This window comes from Giraffa tippelskirchi, chromosome 12, assembly GCF_054371585.1.
Source record: "Giraffa tippelskirchi isolate mGirTip1 chromosome 12, T2T-mGirTip1v1.2.pri, whole genome shotgun sequence".
NCBI lineage: Eukaryota > Metazoa > Chordata > Mammalia > Artiodactyla > Giraffidae > Giraffa > Giraffa tippelskirchi.
Window position 1 is genome coordinate 128721879 of NC_137286.1, and position 24954 is coordinate 128746832.

At 41.0% G+C, this 24954-nt stretch overlaps 2 protein-coding genes and 1 long non-coding RNA gene across 5 annotated transcripts in view; 1 reads left to right on the plus strand and 2 right to left on the minus strand.

The window, feature by feature from the left end:
• LOC145529454 (uncharacterized) overlaps window positions 1–13060 on the minus strand; it is a 102903-nt gene extending 89843 nt beyond the window's left edge. The window contains exon 1 of the long non-coding RNA XR_014071247.1: window positions 12703–13060. This is a non-coding gene — a long non-coding RNA (uncharacterized LOC145529454). The remainder of the gene's footprint in view (window positions 1–12702) is intronic.
• A 143-nt stretch (window positions 13061–13203) lies between these two features.
• On the plus strand, window positions 13204–21565 carry SLITRK5 (SLIT and NTRK like family member 5). 3 transcript variants are annotated; one of them, XM_081549861.1, is made up of 3 exons: window positions 13282–13711; window positions 13817–14125; window positions 17310–21565. In XM_081549861.1, exon 3 carries the CDS (start codon window positions 17318–17320, stop codon window positions 20201–20203), a length of 2886 nt encoding a protein of 961 aa, XP_081405987.1. In that variant the 5' UTR covers window positions 13282–13711; window positions 13817–14125; window positions 17310–17317; the 3' UTR covers window positions 20204–21565. The 3 variants fall into 3 exon arrangements, with proteins under 3 accessions (XP_081405989.1, XP_081405987.1, XP_081405990.1); XM_081549863.1 differs by having other exon boundaries at window positions 13204–14125; XM_081549864.1 differs by lacking the exons at window positions 13282–13711; window positions 13817–14125 and adding an exon at window positions 14359–14746.
• Window positions 15213–19447, minus strand: LOC145529456 (uncharacterized). The gene is made up of 2 exons (XM_081549865.1): window positions 16302–19447; window positions 15213–15834 (listed from the first exon to the last, which is right to left on the minus strand). The coding sequence occupies exons 1-2, from the start codon at window positions 16465–16467 to the stop codon at window positions 15326–15328; spliced, it is 675 nt and encodes a 224-aa protein (XP_081405991.1). The 5' UTR covers window positions 16468–19447; the 3' UTR covers window positions 15213–15325.
• Window positions 21566–24954: the final 3389 nt, after the last annotated feature.

Consider the following 24954-nt stretch of genomic DNA (forward strand, 5'->3'; position numbering starts at 1 on the left):
CAACCCAGGGATCAAACCCGCATCTCTCTCTTACATCTTGTGCATTGGCAAGTGGGTTCTTTACCACTAGCGCCACCTGGGAAACTATTAAACAAAAATAATTGTTGTTGTTTAGTTAAGTCGTGTCTGACTCTTTTGCGGCCCCATGGACTGTAGCCCATCAGGCTCCTCTGTCCACGGGATTTCCCAGGCAAGAATACTGGAGTGGGTTGCCATTTTCTCCTCCAGGGTTTCTTCCCAACTCAGGGATGGAACCTGCATCTCCTGCGCTGCAGGTGGATTCTAATAGTTAACACTGACATAGTGCTTAAAATGTGCTGGGAAGTATGCTAACATGTTAATGAGTTACCTCATATAATCCTCACAATTAATGCAGGTATTATCATTATACACATCCTATAGATGATGAAACAGAGGCACTGAATTAAATAAATTAACCAATATTTCAAGAAATCACTAAAATGTAGAGATGGGACTGGAATCCTAGGAAATATTTACCCAAATATCTGTTTTTAATCCCTTCACTATCTTTGAAAAAGTCCATCACACACAGTAGAAAGCAATAATGTAATAAAAAATGTTTTGTGTTTGAAGACATTAAATGCATATGTTTTAATAAATCAGTATTGGATTAAAAATACAATAAAAGTGACTTAGTTTAAGCCTGTTTTTTCCTAACAATGTTTTGAGGAAAAATCTATATGCTTCAGATGTTTGCTCAATCTCCTATATAGAGTACGTATCCCAAAAGCCATGTGGAGAAATATTCTGTATTTTAATTCTGTTAAAAATGTTGAGGTTTGACAGAAAACAATGAAGTTCTGTAAGCAATTATCCTTCAATAAAAAAATAAATTTAAAAAAGAAGCAAAAAAATGTTATCAAATTCACAGACAGAAAAATAAGAATCCAAAATATAATGTATTTATAGTGCATTAGCTGATATCAGATACCTACAGACATGAAACCCTTAACAGGAATGAGGGTGTTTTAAGCATGATCTAACATGCATAAATTAGTGTGCAGGCAACCATAATTGTAAGACATTTTAACCACAGGCCAATTTTATTTATTCCCATAAAGTTAAACTGTTGGCTTGATTTTCTTTTTTCTGTCAATGAACACATGGCAAAACAACAATTTACATGTTACCTATTGATAACTTGTATAATGAAGTTTTTCAATAAACCAAACTGACTTTTTTGTAATCCACTCAATATATGAAGGTCTTATTCAAATGACATGGAATGCTGCCAAAGCAGCATGGAATCTGTGGCTGTTAGTGTCTTATTTTTATTTTGTATTTTTCAGAATAAATTATTAAGTTAACTCAGCTGTACATCTTTGTTTTAGTCTTAAGCATGCTGACTAAGAGGTTAGAAAATCAGGAGAAAATTTTTCAAAGGTTGGTTAAAACATTTACATTATCTGAGTCTTTTAAATTAGGTTGTAGTACTCCACATTCTCTGCCTTGACAATTTAAAGATCAACTGTGACTAGTTTTCCAGTTTTCTTCATTATTTCTCATACCCACAATTCCAAAAACATACTGAAAAACTGATATTTTTTAAAGCCTTATAATTGTTTTTAATTTTAGATGGGATAGAAAATTTTTAATAATTCATTTGGTTTTAGGAACCAGATCTTTATAATATTATAATGTTTAGAAACTATTGATCAACTAAGTGACTCAACAATTAAAAATGGATACATTTTCAAATGGGTTTTTCCATTCAACCATACAGTTGTATAGTTACCTGAAGGTAAGCTAATCCCATTTACTTCCATTTGGACTTCACCTAAACTATTACAGAAACAGAGATTTATAATCTCATTTAAAACTTTGAGATATTTTCAAAAAGTATATTTTTTAAGTAATTCAAAGTCTCAGTGATTGTTATCTCCATATGGATATAGAGAATATAAGGCTGAATATTTCCAGCAGAGTAATCATTTGTCCTTGGACAAAGAAATGGCAACCCACTCCAGTATTCTTGCCTGGGAAATTCTATGGACAGAGGAGCCTGGTGGGCTATAGTCCGTGGGGTGGCAAAGAGTCGGACATGATTGAGAACATAATAAATAATCATTTGCCCCAAAAACACCTGATAATGAATTGGGATAGATTATTCCAGACTGAAAACCTTATTTGCAAATATAGCTTGCTTTTATATTATTCTACTCAACTACATTAAACATTTGATCAAAAAATGCATTCCATGCACTCGATCAAGTATAAATGGAAACACAAAATACATGTTTATGTGTGCCTTTCTTCACTCATGCCTGCTCTCACACACTCATTTCTACCTAATATTGATTTGCAGATTCTTCTACAATTCATGCTACAATTTTTACCATCCTAAATCTCATGCACCCACTGCTAGCAGGTATCTGCAGGTGTTTGCCTACAAGAAGTTCACTGACAGTTTATCGCAATGAGAGTGCTTTCTGTGGTAGTGAAAATTAGCTGCAAAAGCAGAGCAGGCTAAGTAATGTAGGACAAGGATGCTTCATGTGTTGTGAATGCATAATTATTTATTACTGGTCAGGCAAAGAGTCATCGTTCTGCTGTGATTTTTTTTTTTCCATGGAAGAAAATTAGTTATCAAATTCTAGTTTCCACAGATATTGTCAGTGTACTGGAAGGACTGCAGCTGTATCGTGAGTCTCATGGACATTTAACTTCTGACAGCTGTGAATGCTTCTTTGTGAATGCAGACATTGCTCTTTGACTCAGTTCCTGGAAGAACTCCAAGATGCATTCTCGAGCACTGCTGCCTGCTCTCTGAACGCATATTAGGAGAAGGTGGTCAGAAACGTCATGAACTGCGAAAGTGGACAGATACTTTTACTGTTTTTTACACACTCATGTATTTCAGCATGGTAATATATAGATGAAGTGTGATAGCCAATGATGATCCCAGTTATTTATGAATATTCAATATTTGGAGATTCATAATTATGGCAAACCATCCCATTATAATTTTATTGACATTGGGGAAAGACTAACATACAAAAGCACCCAAATATTTTGAGTTTTATGAAGTTTTGCATGTTGTATTCAAAATGAAATAAGACTGTTTGACAAAGAGGGTTGATACTGTTAAAGTCAGGTGTTCAAAAATGATAAAATATTTATTTGTAGTTCTTTGTAAGTAGATGTTAGTTATTTGTGATTAATATTTTCATGAACTAAAATGATTTTTCAATTACTAACAAAATTAGTTAAATCATAGGTATCTTATTGTATGTATTATTTTGAAAAAATTTAGAAAATATGTCATGCCAATTTTCAATTATTTTTATAAAAAATTGATGTGACAAAGGGCTATGGAGTTATCTCTCTAAACATGCATAAAAAAATAAACTTATGCATGAAACTGTTCATATGAATAATCCTCAAAGGTATCGTTTTAGTATGTTATTAATGATTTTTAGGTGGTTTTACAATGATTAATTTTATAATGCTTGCTCTAACTCCTGCTTTACTAAATGTAAAATAATCATTAGTCAAAAACTCAAAAATAAGGGAAAATTATTATTAGAGACCTCTTTACTTTAGAAAAAATTATATTTAATACTACAAATGGGCTTCCCAGGTGACTCAGTGGTAAAGAATCCACCTGCCAATGTAGGAGACGTGGGTTTGCTTCCTGAGTTCGGAAGAACCCTGGAACAGGAAATGGCCCCACAACAGTATTCTTGCCTGGAGAATTCCACAGACAGCATAGCCTGGTGAGCTACAGCCCATGTGGTTGCAAGGGTCGGACATGACTGAGTAACTGATCACAGCACAGCATAATATAAATATTCAAAAATAATTGTGGGTTACTGAACAGTATCTTCTGGTAGTCAATAATGTCTTTGATATTCTTAAGGTAGACTAATATAAGGATGGCTTATTTATAAATGTATTTCATGACCAGTTTCAGATATATTTTATTATGATGATATTTTAAAGAATAGTATTATATATTAATAATTTGGAATATATTTCTATTGTTGATTTAGAATCCATTTGATATTATAGAAATGATGAATCACTTAGAAGGTATCTTTACTGAACCTAATCACTAAGTATTGATAAATTGTTTTCACTTTTCTTTTAAACTGAGGTAAAAGTTCAAAAGAATGCATTTGAATCGACACAGTGAAGTTGAGAAAATGAAAACTGAGAGTCCTTGTAATTCTATCACAGTGTGGATCTTCTATGCACTGTCTGTATGAATTATGGAGCATCACCAACTATCTTGAAATTCAGTTTTCTTATCTGTAAAGAAAGACAATACTTCATGAAGTTTCTGTAATAATCACATGGGAGAATGAGACAAATCTATGTGAAATAGCTACCAAACAGTGAATGAGTATAGGTATGTTGTGTGTGTGTGTGTATATATATATATATGTATGTATATGTGTATATATATGTATATATATACATTTTATTCGCCTTTGATTTTGGATTATAAATGATGTATATAAAATTGCCTGTTGATGCTTGTGTTAGCTGTGGTTGATAAACCACATAACAAATTGAAAAACACAGTCAAATAGATTCCTATTTTTTTCTAAGAAATCAATCTAGGCTCCATTTCTCTATATGGGATTCCCTGGTGGCGGTAAAGAATTCACAGTGCGGGAGATTCAGGTTTGATCCCTGGGTCAGGAAGATCCCCTGGAGAAGCAAATGGCCACCCACTCCAGTATTCTTGCCTGAAAAATCCCATGGACAAAGGAGCCTGGCGGTCTATAGCCATGGGGTCGTAAAGCATTAGACATGACTAAGCACACACACACACACAAACACACACACACACACACACATTCTCCATATACTAGGAATCATTTTAGTATTTAATTACTGATTTTTTTAGGAGGCATACAAAGCTTTCTCTAACTACTGTTTTACTAAATGTAAAACAATAATTGGTAGAAAAACTCAAAAATAAGGGAAAACTATCATTAGAAACTTCTTTACTTTAGGAAAAAGTATACTATAAATGGGCTACCATATCAATACTTAATTAAATACTTTTAAATTTAAAAGTACCTAGAAATAAATTCATGACTATCTTCATATGAGTAAATGGCAGTGTAGTCATTGGTCAAAGTCAACCTGCATAGCAGTCACTACTCACATAATACAGCAATTAAGGATGTAGATTGATTGTACAAAGAACTGTGCATCTTATACTGGTGATTCAAATCCAAATTAGTTTTTTGTTCATTGGGATATGTAACAATCAATTAAAATTGGAGCAAACATTAAAATATGTCATATGACAGTAACTATGAACCTAATGTCACTATAAAAGCTTCATGAGATTGATGGAATGTCTTTGATCATGGGATAAAAAATGCATCATGTTAGATTCAAAAAACACTGAACTGCCTCTGATCTGTCTTTCACAGAAGGTACACCATTCATAAGTGAGAACTGGATTGCCAATATTTATTTACATGAAGTTTACTTTATATTTTAGGATAACGTGAAAATTTTTAAGTCTACAATCTAAGAGTAATGATTATGTTATTTTTCTTCCAAGGAGATTACATTTTAATACTTATCCTTTGATGAACCAGTGTGGTAGTCTTAAGGTCCACTGAAGAGAAAGCACAGTAAATTCCTTATATATAAAATATATGACCTACCCAGGAAGGTGTGTTCATAAATGCACATGCACAGTGGATGCAAAACCAGAGTCGAGAATGGGGCTGAGGTCTCTGAGGGCCAGTCTACCGCTCTGGACCATGTGGCTTCCTATCTACCTGGGACTTGAGCTCTGAAGCCATTGATGCCCTTTATGAAGCTACAGTGATTTGTCCCATAGTGGACGTATAGGTCAATTTTATTACCAACATTTTAGATTGATTAAAAACAAAACAATCCCCAAATTTATAATAATTTGTTATAATTAGAACTGATTACCAAGCTGTTACATTTTTGTTCAAATATATAAATCTGATTTCATACGAACTGAGATTTACTCGGATCTTCATGGATATTAGAGGCCATATTTGCATTCAGTGGTGGTAGTGGTTTAGTCACACAGTCATGTCTGACTCTTTTGCGATCCTGTGGGCTGTAGCCTGCCAGGCTCCTCTGTCCATGGGATTTCCCAGGCAAGAATACTGGAGCTATTTCCTTCTCCAGAGGATCTTTCAGACCCAGGGGTCAAACTGTGTTTCCTGTCTCCTACAATGCAGGTTGATTCTTTATCACTGAGCCACCAGGGAAGCCCTTTTTGCATTCAATAAATTCATTAATTACAATTTGCTGTCCAAACTCTGTTTACTTTAATTGTGCAAAACACCACTCAGCCTCAAAATAGAGCTTTTGCATTCAAATAGATGGAATGTGTGAGAGTTCAAGTGCACTTTTTTTTTTTTTCCCAACTGACTGACAGGCTTCTCTGCACAAAGAGCCTATTCTAGAAAACTCCTAAAGCAAATTACCCCTTTAGGACTTTCTTTTCCAGTTCTACTAACATTCCATTGTGTGAGCTGGAGAAAAACACTTTAGAGGGTACTTCATCATGCATATAAAGGCACTTATCTTCTAATAAAATTCTATTGATATAATCTACCTTTCCTTCTTGATGGGGGTGTAATGAGGATGTAATAAGGAATTTTTAAATGCCTCTAAAATGCCTTGGAACCTTTAAAAGAATGGTAGAAACCCTCAACTCAATGCAATTTAGTAGGATTGAATAGAGACCCTCAACAGAATGCAAATCAGGCCTCTTGCCAAATATGAATCATAATTGTCCTTGTTTATTGAGAGTGTCATGATCACCATCATTAGTTATGAGTGCAGCTGTTCATACTGATTGAATTTCCAAGGTATCCCAGATATTGCACAAGAAACACTATTTCAGTCTTTCAGGGATTTATACTCCCAAACTGCACGACCAATATGGTAGCCACTTGCCACATGTGGTTATTTAAATTAATTAAAATTTAAAAAATCAAAATTTTATTTCCTGTAACACCAGCTGCATTTCAACTAATCAGTAATCATTTTGTAGTCAATGGCTATCACGTTAGACAAAACAGGTATAGATTACTCCCTTCACAGAAAGTGCTACTGGAGAACACTTTTAGAGGCTTGGCAAATCTAAGCTACAAGAAATATTATTCAAGTACACAATTTATGCAACAGTATTTTTATATTTTATGCCATTTATTTTGACTAGAAAACGTAGGTGGTTTATCAGAAAGTCAAAATATCTCTGAAATCACCCAACCATCCTGATATGAATCAACTCATTGTTTTATATCAAACATAATAAGGCTTAACACAATCTGGGTATTAAAAAAATTCATTGAATGAATAAACTCATAAGTGGACAAGTATTTCTTGTATATACAGAGGGGCTTCCCAGGTGGCTCAGCGGTAAAGAAACTGCCTGCCAATGCAGGAGACTCAGGAGACCCAGGTTCAGTCCCTGGGTCTGGAAGATCCACTGGAAGAGGAAATGGCAACCCACATCAGTATTCTTGCCTGGAGAATCCCATGGCTACAGGAGCCTGGTGGGCTGCAGTCTATAGCGTCGCAGAGTCAGACACTACTGAGAAACTAAGCATACATGCATGTGTATACAAATAACTATTGGGAGTTCATTTTTCTCACTGCTAACGGGGTAATAAACACAGTAAAATTCTGTTCTCAATAAAACATGATCGTTTAGTCCAGATTAAAAGAAAACTTTATGCAGTGACTAGAACACCGTGCTAGATAATGTAAGATAATGTTTAGATAATTAAATCTTTAACGTTGGTCAGAGAAGGCAGGGAAGACTGTTTTGATGAAGAAAGTATTTACAGTGAATTTCTGAGAACAATAGATAAAAGCGAAACGCCAGTTGCTTAAAAGAGCTGCTGCTGCTGCTAAGTCGCTTCAGTCGTGTCCGACTCTGTGCGACCCCATAGACGGCAGCCCACCAGGCTCCCCCGTCCCTGGGATTCTCCAGGCAAGAATACTGGAGTGGGTTGCCAGTTCCTTCTCCAGTGCATGAAAGGGAAAAGTGAAAGTGAAGTTGCTCAGTCATTTCCAACTCTTAGCGACCCCATGGTCTGCAGCCTACCAGGCTCCTCTGTCCATGGGATTTTCCAGGTGAGAGTACTGGAGTGGGGTGCCATTGCCTTCTCCGCTTAAAAGGGCAGCACAAAGAAAAGGATTGGAGTTGGGGGAAAAGTGAATTTATTTTGAAGGGATAAAATGATTATGGGAGTCTCCTGTTGAATGAAGGATTCCAGTTGATAAAAGTTGAATAAACTATGGTCAATGTAGACATTCTCATGCAAGCAGCAGTCATTTTTTAAATATTGTGAGGACACTGTTTTAGAATGATTGTTTTTCTCTGCAAAACCAGAAAGAATACAGAAATTATAGGCCTAACAAAATGCTTGTTTAGACTTGTTTCCTAGAAATGACCAGAGATATTTGAGAACCAAGAACTGATGAATTCCAAGAGACAAATCATAGCTCCAGGAGGAAGATACAGTTCAAGGCTTATCCGGCTCTATAATTAAACTGCCTCTTGTCCACAGGAATGTGCATATTTCAATGCAAGCGAGTCTAAGCCAGATGGCAGCAGACTTTGTTCTAACAGGGCCTGATATTAGTTTGTATATTTAGAATATGTCACAATTACACACTCACTCGTCTTCCTGCAAATAGCAGTGAAGATCTGCTGCTGACAATTTCAAGTATAATCACTTATTCTCTCTAGAGAATCATTTTGATCGTTCCTTCATCCATCATATCAAATAAAGCTAATATTGCCAGTACACAGTATGGCTCTGTATAGTGAAGATAAAGAGAAGCTAGCTTCTATTAATTAATACTGGCAGCTAGAATTGAGTGGCACATATAAGCGCTATAAAGAGAAATCATTTTAACTAACTAGTTTATACTCATATTTTTAGAAAGATATTCAGTATCTTTCAGGTAACAGTGTGTCATAAAAAAATAAAATAGTTTTGAGAACTATAGGACAGAATGTAATTTGGTAAAATCGCCTTCTTCATCACATTTCCTATCATTCTTCCAAATATTATCCTTATTTCTCAAGTACATAGTGTTTTTATAGGGAATGTGCATGTAAATTGAAATGTTTATATATAATGTGCATGTAAATATATATATATATATATATATATATACACACACTCTTCCAGGTGGCTTCCATGGTAACTCAGTGGTAAAGGACCCTCCTGCCAATGCAGGAGACACAAGTTCAACCCCTGTGTTGGGAAGATCCCTTGGAGAAGAAAATGGCAACCCACTCCAGTATTCTTGCCTGGGAAATCCCATGGACGGAGGAGCATGGCAGACTACATTCTGTGGGGCTGCAAAAGAATCAGATACCACTGAGCACTCACTCACTCACTCTGTGTGTGTGTGTGTGTGTGTGTGGTGAAAAATAAATCTCCAGTTTACTCAAGATTTCCCAGTTCTCCAAGAGGCAATCACTACTGCAGAATTTGTGTATCTTTCCTGAAAATTTCTCTTTTATCCCTTTCTTACTGCCTTTCTTTCTTTGTTCTCTCTCTGTTTCGACAGGATTCATAGATGATGCTACATACACTATTAATAATGGCAGATCTGGATTCCTATATACACTGTTATCACAGGAAGAAAGGTCTCCCAAATTATAGGCTGATATGTACCACTTCTCGTTTAGTCAGACATGTAGGCTGTTCTAAACCATTTACAAATACATGAGTCCGTTACAATGAATATTTTCTTATATATCACATCCTATACTTTATTTTGGTAACACCTGTAGGCTACTTTCTGAAAGTATGATTGTTCAAAAGAGATATCTATTTTAACTTTGGGTAGTTATTTTCAAGTGATCCTCCAAAGAGGATGTTTTAATATCTAAAACTGGCAAAAAATAAAAAATTAGAGGGTATGTACAAGGAACTATATGAGACAGGAAGAAAACGGTCTATTTTATACATCTTTTTTTTTAATGCTTCTGAGAGCATATTTCTAAGACTGCAAATAACTAGTTAAGTCTGTAAGTGAATAAATAATCTTGGTAAATTAAGTCAGTTTAGCCAGCCATTTCAGATTTGATAAATATCACTACATGATATATTTAATTGTTGTAATTTGAAATGTAGGAAACTGATCAAATCAATATGCTATATTATTATTCGTTTAGCAACTGCATAGAGAAACAATCATAAATGATGACTCATGTTTTCACCTCCAAGAAAAAGGTTTCTCCTTTCAGGGGTATGTGGGATATGTAATTTCAATTTCAAAGATATTAAAAATATAATTTAAATCTGAAACTTTTTTCATTGATTAAATAGGATAGTATATAGTCTTCTTAGCTATTATTATCACAAAAGTAATTTATCCAAGTTAATTTGGGAGGAGTCTGGAATTTAGCATTAGAATTCTAAAATCCTAATTCACTAGTCGGGCTAACAACAACAATAGAAAATACAAGGTCTACTGGTTTTGATCTCAATGATTTTGATTTATAGTTGTAAAATCTCATAATTATCACCAAAGAATTTCCTTTTTTATAATCTCTTTTAAGACTCTTGCATGATGGACTATAGTTCTTGACTAAGCTCTTTACTATTCTAAATAAACCACAGAGTGATACACAAAAGTAATTTGATGAGTTATCTTAAGAAATGCTTTCAATATAAGAACACTTCCAGGGTTCATAAGGCACTAAAACAATAATTCCAGGTAATAATAAATATGAATTCACAAAACTATATGGTCAATTTTAAGTGACAAATATGCTAATTGTAGTTTGAACTTAAATTTTAATCAGGTATTAAATTAGGTCCATCCATAATTTGCACTAATTATTGACAAATCTATTACCACATACAAAATGTATTCATAATGACACGAGATCATGAGCTAATTATAATATGCATAAACATATTCATAAACAGCTGGAAAAAGATTCTCAGCTTTTCACATCTATCTCAATCAAAAAATGTCCAATTTAGCATCAATGACCTAAAATATGGAGAGATGTATTTGATCAGTCATTTAATTTTCTAGTCCCTAACTGTGTTTATGTAATCATATGTGTACATTTGAGTGTTGAGTTGTAGCATGTATACATATCACATGACTATTTATTGTTGTATACAGACTAAAACATGTTTGTTCCTCTAGATAAAAATCTTGCTCAAAGTAGATCAGCTACATGATTCTTTTATATCTTTTCTAGGCAGTAGTCAACAGTCAAAGCAAACAAAAGTCTACACACTAAAAACGAGGCCTTTTCTTGTTTTTATGATGTTTTCTTTCTCCATTCTTCTGTTCTTGTCTCTTCATGTCACAGTATTTTCTCAAAATTCACTTTCCCGCAGGGAAGCTTACAGAGACACCTAGTGGTAAACTCATGATGGTGTCTCAGGCCATCTTCAATACTGAGTTAAGGACAGCAAGTTGTCATTAACTTATCCAACCACAAGAGGTAAACTAGAATACTTTTAGTGTCAGTGTTTCTAAAAAAATTATAACCTAAGTTAATTGCAAACATGTTAATGCTGCTTAACAGGCTGTATTTTAATTTAGGATAATAAAGTAAAAATAACACAAAACCAAAAATTAAACTAAAATTTGATATTAAATGCAAGTGTGAAGATTTAGGAAAGGAACAGAAGAATGAACTAAAATAACTATGCTTCAGTTACTTTGAGAAGTCTAATAATTATATAAGCCACTTCATACCCATTGAGAACTTCTATGGAGATTATCAACATTGAAAAATATGTCTCTGTGTTAGAGCTTAACATTTATATTCCAAAAGTTTCTAACTGTAATTAACATGTATTTGAAAATTATGACACTCAAATACTTTAATTTTGCAAATATAAAAGCAATTTTATACTTTAAAAAAATTTCTACAATGTTTACATCATGTTAGAAGATAATGACTAAATAAACAATACAGCAACAAGCCTGTTTTGGGTGAAGTTTAAGTTGCCTATTTATATAATGTACCTGTAGCAAGTGACTATCATTCCTAGGCCAAATGGTTGTAAATTTACTATGAAGTTCTATTATTATAATACTTTACTTTTAATTATCTGATACTATAGATTTCTTCTTTTCTCCCTCCCTGGTAACTACCCCAAATTTAAGCAAAACTAACAAAATCTTTCCAAACCAAGTATGAATGGCTTTACTAACAAAAAAGAAATTGCAAAATAGACTCAGAATAAATTTCACGAAATATTGCAAAACCTCAGAAGACTATCATACTCACCACCTCTAGAAAACTCTTTCTAATTCAACAGAGACGATGTAGAAAGGTATGATAGTGGCAATATGTATATACATATTTTTCAAAATTAATATTAATTTTATATATAATCAGGATATTATAACCATAATGTTACCCCAAATATTACCAAAAAGGACACGATATCAGTTATGTTTAAGACAATTACAAAAGATACTACATAATTAATTTCAAAATTAAATGGGTAAAATACATTTAAGTGATAAAGCTACCCAGTTATCAAAAGAACAGACACGTGTAACTCAGCCTACGTTGGGCCATTTAGAACGATCAACTTTTCTTCTATGATGGACTATAGCTCTAATATTCCAAACTGTGGAAATGTGCGTTATGAAGGTAAAGACTCCCTTTTTGGGAGGGAGCTGTCTGGTTTCATGAAAAGAGCCAGGAATACTTACTGTAGAGAAGACGCTAGTAGAGTTTAGCAGGTGACTCTTCAAGAAACTTGCTATCCTTACTGCATTTGTTGAGGGATGTCCAGCTTTTTAGTGTACACCAAATAATATTCACAATCTCTCTGAAAGTCGTTCACATCCCTTGTATCGCCTAGACATACTTATCAAACGTAATTCTTACAAAAAAAAAAAATAGCGCCCTTGTCTGCAGCTAGGATGGACCACTCCCTCTTCCAGGGTCCTTTACAGGACAAGAGACAGCAGTACGGGCTGTGCGAGTCTAATAAACGCGAGGTGGACGGCAGACCATCAGCCCAGGGCTGGAATCATCTGTTCCTGACCACCAAGCAGCCTGACGCTGTCGGGGTTATTTCCACTCCTCCCTTTTTCAGTCAGAGGGTTGCAACAGTCCCACACTCGTATTACGCACATGGTCCAAGACTCCTCTGTCTCCCAGGAAGGTGGCAGTCGTGGCGGGGGGGCTCGGGGGGGCGGGTAGTGGGGAGGCTCGGGTTGCGCCGCCCGAGCCCGGGGACGCCTTCGCCCTCGGCTGCCATCTATCGGCCGCGGAGCGCCCGCTTCGCCCCGGGCCCATCATGTCTGCTGCAGCTTGGCTCGCACCAGCCGCGCGACAATAAACAAGTGCACCGGACGGGGCCCTGCGCCCGCGCCGGAGCAGCTGTCTCATAGACCCCCGCGAAGCTTACCGCGTGGCCACCTCCTCGCCGCCCGGGAAGGAAGACGCGACTTTTCTCTGAGTTTTTTGTTTTGGGGTTTTTGTTTGTTTGTTTGTTTTAAGAGCCGCCGGGCGGCCGGGACACGCCACAGGCTTGGAACAACGCTGTTCCTGCCCTCCCGGGCCCTCAAGGATGTCGGAGATAGAGAATCCCAAATAATGAATATCGCGCGCCGCATCCGGAGAAGGAATAGAGGAAAAGCCCCTGCAAACACTCGGAGCGACGAAATGGCCAAGAGGATGCGGGAGCCTTCCACCCACTGAACAGGGGCCGCGGCGGCGGCGGCAGCGGCGGGCTCGGCGCGGGGACACCGGCGGCGGGATCCCAGTGCGGTGGTCGCCGCGGCGCACGGGGGGCGGAGGACGGCGCGGGAGCCGCAGCCGCCGCGGGAGCAGCCGAGGGGCCGGTGCCACCTTCGCTCGCCCCCTCACTACCATGTACAGTGTGCGCTGCAAGAAGAAGGCGGGCGATGCATGCACTCCCCTGCGCCCTGCTCCCTCTGGCTCGTCCCCGGGCGTGCGCCACTGACCAGGGGGGAATGTGGTGAAGACGGCGAGGACAGCCCAGGGGGGAGGGGAGGGCCGGCCCGCGCGAACCTAGGCCGGCGGGTGCCAGGAGCCGGAGGCGGCTGGAGGGGGCGGCGGCCGCTGCTGGCTCGGAGAAAGTTGGCCCCTAGGCAGATGGCAACTGTAAGTACCCACCTGGGGGGCGGGGGGGTGTGCGGCGGACGATGCCGGGGACCCCGCGATCGCGCGGTGGCGCGGGCTTGGGAGAGAGTGTGCGAGTGAGCGTGAGTGTGAGCGGATACGAGCGCTCAGCGAGGCTGACCGTCACGTTGGCTGGGCCGCCTGGGGCCAGGCAAGCCTGCTTGGCATCCCCCTCCTCGGGCTCCGAGCCTCCTCCCCCCTCCAGCAGCTCTCTCCCCGCCCCGCCCGGCTCCCGGCCCCTACAGCGCGGCGCCTCGACCGCCGGTCCTCCGCCGCCCCCTCCCCCTCCCTTCCCAGCCCGCCGCTCGGGATTGTCCCCCCCAACCCGCCCCGACACTCCCCCCACACCCCGCTGCCCGCTCCGACTACCACTGAGAGCGCCGGGGAGAGCCTTTCGGGGAGCCCCGGAACCCGCGGTCGCCACCGCGGCGGCGGCCCGGGGCTGGCGGCGTCCGGGCGCCTCTTTTCTCGCAGCCGCCCGGATCGCGGTACTCGCCCCGCCTGGACTCGCGAACCCCAGTGCACACCCCAAACAGGTTTTTGTTTTTTGGGTTTTTTTGCAAGGGTGGCTATGATGAGTGGGCCTTGGAGATGTGAGACGGGGTAAGTCGGCCGTTTACTTTGCCAAAGAGGCTCCAGCGTGTGTGTGTGTGTGTGTGTGTGGCGGCCGGGTGGCTGTCTTCCCTCTCCTCCCGCCCCTCCTTCCTCCCCTTTCCCGGCCTTCGCTTTGGGGCGGGGTGGGGGAGGGGGAGCCTCGCGATCTGGAACTCCGGGGGCTCCTGCCTGGGGGCTGCCACCGGAGCAGCTGCGCCCCGGAGCCGCGGGTCCGGCCTGGGTGCCGGGCTTCAGCCCACCCGGCCCCACGCTGCTTCATGCGGGGATGCTTAGGACCACGATCCAGGGTTTAATTCTTTGTGGGCAGGAGGGGGGAAACAGATACAGCGTCCCCGCCCCCGCCCTCCAAAAAAGAAAAAAAGAAAAGAAAAAATCTGAGACTCTGAGAATGTGCAGCGTCCCCGCGAATTTACATCGGAGGTGCGTTTCCCAGTCAGAAATGTCAGCCTTGCCCGGCTCATTCAACTTTATTTGCTCAAATTTTCGGGCTCCTTTGATATCAGGGAGGAGGGAATCGGGAGTGGGGTGAGAGGGAAGCTCCTTCGACCCTGGCGAGCCAGAACTGAATTAAAGTTGTAAACGCTCAAGTTTAATATTGGCTGGACACGTTTGGCGATGGGCTGTCAGAGCGGGTGGGAGGTGAATGGGGGCGGGGAAGCGCCGGGCGGGAGGGGGAGGGGACCCAGCCCCCGCTGAATGGCTGTGCCGATTTGATCCAGCGGAGAACGGCGATTTCAAGGTAAACGTTTTGCTTTCATAGAGGGTGTCTGTGCCGCTGTTAAGCCGGGAGGTGTTTTGTCGCTGCGTTGGGAGGTCGGGGATACTTGCAAGGTTTAGACACTGTGGGTTCCCATTCGTCTCGACACGTCTGGGTGACCACACGTGAATGATTCGCAGGCACACTTGCACACGTGCGTGCGAATGCAGGGGCTCTTCATAACGCGGGCTGGAGTCGACACGGGGATCCAGATCGTGGTCTCCAGGCTTGAACCCATGCCTCAGAACCGTCTTGGCTTTAGTTGGGGGTTGCGATTCGACATCAGACTTCGGGGGTGGTGAGGCAGAGCCAAGCAAGGCTGGACAGAGAAAAAAGGCATTGGTTCCACGAGCCCAGCATTTCTACCGAATGTTCCCTCTCCCCCTTCTTCCCTCAACCAACGCAACACACACTCACACACACTCGCTCCATTTATGTCCTTTCCTTCTGAGCGCTGCTATCGACTCGAAGTAGGAAGTCGAAGGAAGCCTTTAAAGGGACAAAAAGAAAGCCAAAAAGAAAAGGGAGAGGAGGGTCAGATTCCTTGCGGAGATGAAATTTGGATATTAAAGCACTGACTTGTGTCACTTGCTGTCCCCCCTTCCTTGCTCCCTTCTATTTTGCCTCTTAATCAGCCCAAGTCCCCTTTCTGAGGGAAGAAGGTGGGGGGTGGGGGGAGTAAAGCCTTTATAATTAAATACAATAAGCAACTCCAAAGATGGGGATGTTGGCGAGGTGGTAATTCAGTCCCAATCTTGCTAATTTGGTAGAGTTAGTTTTGCATACCGTGGCTAAGAGACGCGGAGCCCGAGGTTAGGGAGGCTTTGGCGCTGGTCCTGGGTTTACTTTTAGCTGATTCTGGGTAAGCGGTGGGAATGTCTTCTTTAAACTCCAGGTACCCGGAGCTTGTTCCGGAATTGCGGATGCCTTCGCAGAGTTCTTTGTAATCCATCGTGCAGAACTATTTCAGTGGCTTAAAAATGCGGTTTAGTAGTGTCGCTGACATGATCAATGAGGAGAAGTGGACGCAGGGCGCTCTCGGGGAGGCGCTGCTAAGTGGCACCGTGCATGCAATTAGGACGCTGATGTGCTTAATAGCGTGATACTGAAGTCCACCATCAAAGCGAAAGCGCTCTCCTTTTTCTCCATGCTCAAAGCTCCCGAAGACAATTGGTCTTAAGAGCTTCTGGGTCCTTTTGATGCCTTATCTCGCATGCTTTTTGCCTCTGTGAAAAGTATTCTTTAGGTTCCCACCCTGGCATTTCCAGCGATGGTTTTAAAATAGCCCAAGTATTGTGGCTCACAGGATTTTCTGTGAAAATGGGAGACCTTCACGGTGAACTGTTAACTGAAGAGGTTTTGAAAGAAAAGCAGAGGGACTGGGTAGAGGTGAGGTGGGGAACCTGATAAAAATGGTGCTTCTTGTCTCTTAAATCTGAACCGTGAAACTGAACTGACAGCCATTTTATGTATATTTATGGATTGGTTTTGAAGGGGGGGGTGGGCAGGGAAGAACACTAAACAGGGACTTTGTCTAACCTGCCCTTATCTTGTTAGGAGCAGCATGTTCCTGTTGTCATTAGGGAATGAAATCAACCTTTAAATCAAAGTGAATATCAGATTTTAATAAAGTCTGGAGAATGTATGTACCTTGGGGTGTGGGGTGTCATTACTCCCCCCTTCTTCTGGATGTCAGAAAAACAGTATTAGGAAGGAAAGAGACTTTCTAATTGATCCCTTAAGTTTTTGTCATATTCTGTTGTTTCGTTTTTTTTCCCCCTCTCTCCCTTGCAGGAGATAAAATGCACACGTGCTGCCCCCCAGTAACTTTGGAACAGGATCTTCACAGAAAAATGCAGAGCTGGATGCTGCAGACTCTAGCGTTTGCTCTAACATCTCTCGTCCTTTCGTGTGCAGAAACCATCGATTATTATGGGGAAATCTGTGACAATGCATGTCCTTGTGAGGAAAAGGACGGCATTTTAACTGTGAGCTGTGAAAATCGGGGGATCATCAGCCTTTCAGAAATCAGCCCTCCCCGTTTCCCAATCTACCACCTCTTGTTGTCTGGAAACCTTTTGAGCCGCCTCTATCCCAATGAGTTTGTCAATTACACTGGGGCTTCGATTTTGCATCTAGGGAGCAATGTAATCCAGGACATTGAGACTGGGGCTTTCCACGGGCTGCGGGGTTTAAGGAGATTGCATCTGAACAATAATAAACTGGAACTTCTGCGTGATGATACCTTCCTTGGCTTGGAGAGCCTGGAGTACCTACAGGTCGATTACAATTACATCAGTGTCATTGAACCCAACGCTTTTGGGAAACTGCATTTGCTGCAGGTGCTTATCCTCAATGACAATCTCTTGTCCAGTTTACCCAACAACCTTTTCCGTTTTGTGCCGTTAACGCACTTGGACCTGCGGGGGAACCGTCTGAAACTTCTGCCCTATGTGGGGCTCTTGCAGCATATGGATAAAGTCGTGGAGTTACAACTGGAGGAAAACCCCTGGAATTGCTCCTGTGAGCTGATCTCCCTGAAGGATTGGTTAGACAGCATCTCCTACTCCGCCCTGGTGGGGGATGTGGTTTGTGAGACGCCCTTCCGCTTACACGGCCGAGACTTGGACGAAGTGTCCAAGCAGGAACTCTGCCCAAGGAAACTTATTTCGGACTACGAGATGAGGCCGCAGACGCCTCTGAGCACCACGGGGTACTTACATACCACCCCCGCCTCGGTGAATTCCGTGGCCACTTCTTCCTCTGCTGTTTACAAACCCCCCTTGAAGCCCCCTAAGGGGACTCGCCAACCCAATAAGCCCAGGGTGCGCCCCACCTCTCGGCAGCCCTCCAAGGACCTGGGCTATGGCAACTATGGCCCCAGCATCGCCTACCAGACCAAATCTCCGGTGCCTTTGGAGTGTCCCACCGCGTGCACTTGCAACCTGCAAATCTCCGATCTGGGCCTCAACGTCAACTGCCAGGAGCGCAAGATCGAGAGCATCGCAGAGCTGCAGCCCAAGCCCTACAACCCCAAGAAAATGTATCTGACGGAGAACTACATAGCCCTGGTGCGCAGGAGTGACTTCCTGGAGGCCACAGGGCTGGACCTCCTCCACCTGGGCAACAACCGTATCTCTACGATCCAGGACCGCGCCTTCGGGGACCTCACCAACCTGAGGCGCCTCTACCTAAATGGCAACAGGATCGAGCGGCTGAGCCCAGAGCTGTTCTACGGCCTACAGAGCCTGCAGTATCTCTTCCTCCAATACAACCTCATCCGCGAGATTCAACCTGGGACTTTCGACCCGGTCCCAAACCTCCAGCTGCTATTCCTGAACAACAACCTCCTGCAGACCTTGCCCTCAGGCGTCTTCTCAGGCCTGACTCTCCTGAGGCTCAACCTCAGGAGTAACCACTTCACCTCCTTGCCGGTGAGCGGAGTCCTGGACCAGCTGACGTCACTCATCCAAATCGACCTGCACGACAACCCTTGGGATTGTACCTGCGACGTGGTGGGCATGAAGCTGTGGGTGGAGCAGCTCAAAGCGGGCGTCCTGGTGGACGAGGTCATCTGCAAGGCGCCCAAGAAGTTCGCCGAGACGGATATGCGCTCCATTAAGTCGGAGCTGCTGTGCCCTGACTACTCGGACGTGGTGGTGTCCACGCCCGCGCCCTCGTCCATCCAGGTCCCCGCGAGGACCAGCGCGGTGACCCCCGCCGTGCGGCTGAACAGCACCGGGGCGCCCGCGGGCTTGGGCGCGGGCGGAGGCGCCGCGTCGTCGGTGCCCTTGTCGGTGCTGATCCTCAGCCTGCTGCTGGTTTTCATCATGTCGGTCTTCGTGGCTGCTGGGCTCTTCGTGCTCGTCGTGAAGCGCAGGAAGAAGCACCAGAGCGACCACGCCAGCACCCACAACTCCGACGTGAGCTCCTTCAACATGCAGTACAGCGTGTACGGCGGCGGCGGCGGCGGCAGCGGCGGCGGCGCGGGGGCCCACCCGCACGCGCACGCGCACGCGCAGCACCGCGCGCCGGCGCTGCCCAAGGTGAAGACGCCCGCGGGCCACGTGTACGAGTACATCCCCCACCCCCTGGGCCACATGTGCAAAAACCCCATCTACCGCTCGCGGGAGGGCAACTCCGTGGAGGATTACAAAGACCTGCACGAGCTCAAGGTCACCTACAGCAGCAGCAACCACCAGCTGCAGCAGCCGCCGCCGCCGCAGCCGCAGCCCCCGCCCCCGGTGCAGCTGCAGCCGGCGGGGGAGGACGAGAGGCGGGAAAGCCACCACTTGCGGAGCCCCGCCTATAGCGTCAGCACCATCGAGCCCCGGGAGGACCTGCTCTCGCCGGTGCAGGACGCCGATCGCTTTTACAGGGGCATTTTAGAACCAGACAAACACTGCGCCACCACCCCCGCCGGCAACAGCCTCCCGGAATACCCCAAATTCCCGTGCAGCCCCGCTGCTTACACCTTCTCCCCCAACTATGACCTGAGACGCCCCCATCAGTATTTGCACCCGGGGGCGGGGGACAGCAGGCTGAGGGAACCGGTGCTCTACAGCCCCCCCAGTGCTGTCTTTGTAGAACCCAACAGGAACGAGTATCTGGAGCTAAAAGCTAAACTAAACGTTGAGCCGGACTACCTCGAAGTGCTGGAAAAACAGACCACCTTTAGCCAGTTCTAAAACGCAAAGAAACTCCCTTGGAGCTCTTGCATTTCAAACAAACAAGCGAGCAGACACACACCGTGAACCCCATTTGATTCATTGTGTTGTTTCAACGTTTAGGGTGAAGTGCCTTGGCACGAGATTCTCAGCTTCGACGGAAGATACTGAAAGGGTGTGCAATTTCCTTTTAATATTACACGCGGGGAAACGTTTGTGTACACTGGGCGCATCACTTTCTCCTTGCGTGTAGGGGAGGCGAGGAGAAGGGCTTTATGGAGGGCCGTTTGCTTCGCGGGTGACTTGTTAAAGGTCATAGTCATTTTTGTAGTGGTTGGAAATGTTGAGAATGGTGGAAGGTGACAGCGCATAGATTCTCCTGTCCTCTTTTACTCCTTTCTCCTTCCCCTTCTCCCCCTTTGAGCCATGGGTGGGTCTAGGTGGCTTTTGTGGAGAGATTAGCACACCCCCAACTTTAATAGAAAGTTTGTTTTTTTCTTTCTCTCTCTCCCCCGCCCCCATTCTCTCTTTCTTCTCTGCTTCCTCTCTTTCTCTGCCTCCTTGCCTCCCTCCTCTCTCATTCCTTTCCTTTCTTTTTAAAGGATGTGTTTGTATGCATTCTGGACATTTGAATTAAAAGAAAAAAAGTATTGTGATCTTGAAAAGATCACCATAGATGTGGACAAATCATTAAAATTACAGAGCTATATGATCCATAATTGATTAGTCAAAATAACTTATTGATGAAATATACGAATATTTTATTGTAGCACCTATTTTTATATGCACATTTAGCATTTCTCTTTCCTTCACTATTTAGCCTATGATTTTAACAGAGGTGTCACACTGTATCAGGAGCTGTATTTCCAAAACTGAAGTGATATCAGGAAGGCATTTAAAATCTTATTAAAAATATGGAGAACTTACATCTTAAAAGTCAATGCAACCCACCCATTGGATCTGTAATTAAAAAAAAATAACTGTATCCCAATGTATAAAAGAAAAATATTTAGGGCAGTTAATTGGGCCATTCCAGTGAGAATAATGTTCAAGTTTCTGGTTTTATTAGAGAAGATTTAAAAGTATTTTTATTAGTCAACCAAAATGATGTATTGATTTGACTACTATTGTAGCCGATTTTTGATTGTTTAACCAAACCCAGTTGCATTTGTACAGATCCACGTGTACTGGCACCTCAGAAAACCAAATGATGGATTGTACAAATCTCTATACAATGTCTTTATCCCTCTGGGCAGCAAGCAATGATGATAACCACAAACAGGATCTCTGTAAGATGGGGCTACTGTTGTTACAGTCTCATGTATCCCAGCACATGTAATTTTTTAAATAGTTTCTCAATAAACACTTGATAACTATGTCAAATATGAGGGACTGAAGTAATGATTACTTAAGTGCAAAGAAATAGCTGTGTGATTTACTGAGTCGCCATTATTAATTTAAGACAGTAGCTAACTTCTATTCCTAATGATCCCCCTAATGATCAAATATATATAATTGCACCTTTGTTGGTACAGGGAAGTACGGTTATCTAAATGTGTCATTTAATGTGCTCACTCATGAAATTTCAACTGTTTACTTCTTTTCCTTACTGAAGTATCCATCTAACATGTGGAGCATGGTAAGTAATGTACTGCATATTGATTTTGTATTTTGTCATACCAGTATTATTTATTTGGTCTACAATTTTGCATAGTTTACCTTGTGTAAAGCTACCTGCAACAACCGTGATGGGTACTTTTATCTTCAGTTGATCTGTATCCTAAATGTCAAAATGTTGGTGAGTGTAAGCTGTTCATGTCTGAGTAAGGTTTGCCAGTGAATTAGATTATATTCAAGGGTAGGAAAGGTCTGGATTAATCTGAACCTTAAAGAGCCACATACTTCACTGGTGTTTGGTACATGTCTGCATAATCTCACCTGCAATGTGTACAATGTCAAGGGCTGTTCATGAACTTTGTTTAAGGAACATTTTCCGTGGCATTCTGCCACAAAGAGGCAGCATTCACCCATGAGTAAATTGACAGTAGCTACTTGAATTCAGAATGAACAGTTGGTAACAGTTTCCCTAAGGAGTTAAAAAAAATAAATAGTAATGCTACCTTGGCCAAGAGAAGTAAACTATCCCAGTTGTGTGCAACGTTTTCCCTTCCAAAATTTTTTTTTCAGAGGGGAAGTAATAAACTTAATGTCATAATATTATCATGGAAACAATGTATCTCTTACTCTCCATCTACCTCCTCCATGTTAGATCCAGGATTAGAAGATAAATATAAATATTAGTATTTGCCTTCACAATTGAGGTGGCTATTAATTTTGTCTTCACAGTGGGAGTTATTTTTCTTTAAAATTTCTTTCACAATATTATCGTATGTAGATATGGCAGTGTTGTACAAATTATAAAATATTAAGGCAAAGTGGAATCCTCCATGTAACTAAGTTTTATTTAATTGATGTATAAAAACTAAGAGGCAACAATTACATGAAGTAAAAAATGTAGGTCTGGACAACAGAAGTAGCTTCCAGAAAGTTTGTTGATGTATTTTTCAAAGATTTACAAAGTAATATTATTGCTTTCAAACCAGCACTATTTCATATAATCTTGTTGCTGTAGGTGGTTCATTTTTACCTCTACTCTTCTTAAGGTATCCGGCATTTTTTTAATCTCAAAAAATAACAATTATATAATTTATAGAAAGAAGTTATTTCTAATTTTTAAATCATACTCTTCCCATCTGTATGAAGAGGATAAAAGGAAACTTATCCTTGCCCTAGTAAACTTGAAATTTTAACATATAGAATCGTGAAACTGTGTAGAATTTAAAAATGAATTATTTTTCTCCTTCCATATGGTTTCCTGCCAAAACATTGGCATATACAACAGAACATAATTTGTGTGGTTTTGAATATCTAAATTTTGGGTTTTCAGGTATACTGAGTAAATAATTAAATTGGGTATATCAGTGGTATGATTGGATTAAGGAACCCAGCAAATTCTTTCTATAGAATTTTGGAGAACAACAGTATGTAACATTTCAGACATCAATTAAAATTTGAATGCAAACTAAGCTTACTCTTTGTGCTTGTTCAATTTGATATGTTGCATAATCTCATAAAAATATATCTCCAGGTAGAGATTACAAAATCTTACTTTTATCTATATATATATGATTATAGTGTAGATACTTAAATTATCTCAGAGAAATATATTTCATGTAAATGTAGATAGTTTGTATTCTGATATTCAAAATGCTTTGCAGCTAAACTAATGATTGCAGTTATGAATTAAACAATTCATAACAATTTTAGCATCATACTCAGAACATGTCTTTTGTGTAGGCAACATTATCATCTCTATGTATGTGGAGTAGAAATTTTTGATAAATGTCCTGGATATCTATCCATGTCCCTCACCACTGTTCCCTCAACCTTGATAGGAAAATCAAACTAGTATGTAATGAAGAACCCACACAAAATGTGAAAAAGGTCAGAATTTAAGAAAAAGTTTAGAAATTAAGAACTTAATCTAAGATGTCAGTTTCTTGCCCTGTATCATTAATCCTATTCTCATGACTCAGCAAAGTATTCAAATTACATATATACATATTATATTTTATATTTATTTCTGGGCTCTCTTACATTTTTTTCCTTTTATCTCACCCTTCTCTCCCTCCTCTCTCCTTCTCCTTCTGCTTCTTCATTTTTCAATCAGGCAAGGGAAACAGTGAGAATAGTTCAGTCCTTGTTTGAAATAACAAAAACTGGCTACTTAATTTCAAGAGCTTAATAGGTTGTTCCCAAAGTCATACAATTCCAAATTAATGAAAGTAAAGCAGAACACAAATATGCTTCCAATTCATTTGGAAAAATATGTCTGTTGCACTTTCAGATGGCCCCAAATTAAGATATTTGCAAAAGTGGCAAAATATTTCTTATAACTCATTTTAAGAATAAATTTTACACTGAGAAAGAAGAACTAAAAACAACAAAAGTGGCAATTTAAACTCTGGAATGTAGGAGCATTTAATGTATTGATTTTCAAAGGAAATAAAACGTGAAAGTAATAATTTAACTTATATTAAATCAGCTGTTTAATTTATGCATAATGCTCTTCATACCCATTGAAGTTCTCTACTGTTTTGCAAATACAAATATATGAGAATAAAATTAAAATAGTTGGATGAACATTAGTCATGTTCCTAAAAGTAATCATCTAACATCTAAATCCAGAGAACTTTATGTCAATTAATATTGCATTTGACAGCTGACCATTTTATCAGATTTTAATTCAGTTTAATGCCTATCTGTAACTATCTGTATTTCTGTTAGTATATGTAGCATGTATATAGCAGACAAAAAATGTATTATCAAAGAGAGCATTCTATAACCAGTTTTCATTTCAATATTTTAATTATTTCAAATTATACTTTCGTGTTTTTACACTTTAGGCATGTTTGATGGGGGAAAAAATTTATGTAGTATAATTTGAGTGTGATAATAATATACTTGTTTCTTCCTCTGTGGCGGGGGTCAAACATTTCTAGCGTTGTGCCAGTATTACAAAATGAATATCTTTTTTTTTTAAGAGCAACATTTAAAATTAAGTTTGAGTGATTTAGATTATTTCTTATAAAAGAAATAATTTGTTTTGTTTTGAAGATCAAAACAAATATTTCAAAGAGAACTGATGTAATGCAAATATGAAATAATTTGACTTTTTCACTTTCTATCTTCTGTCAAAATAAAAATGTAAT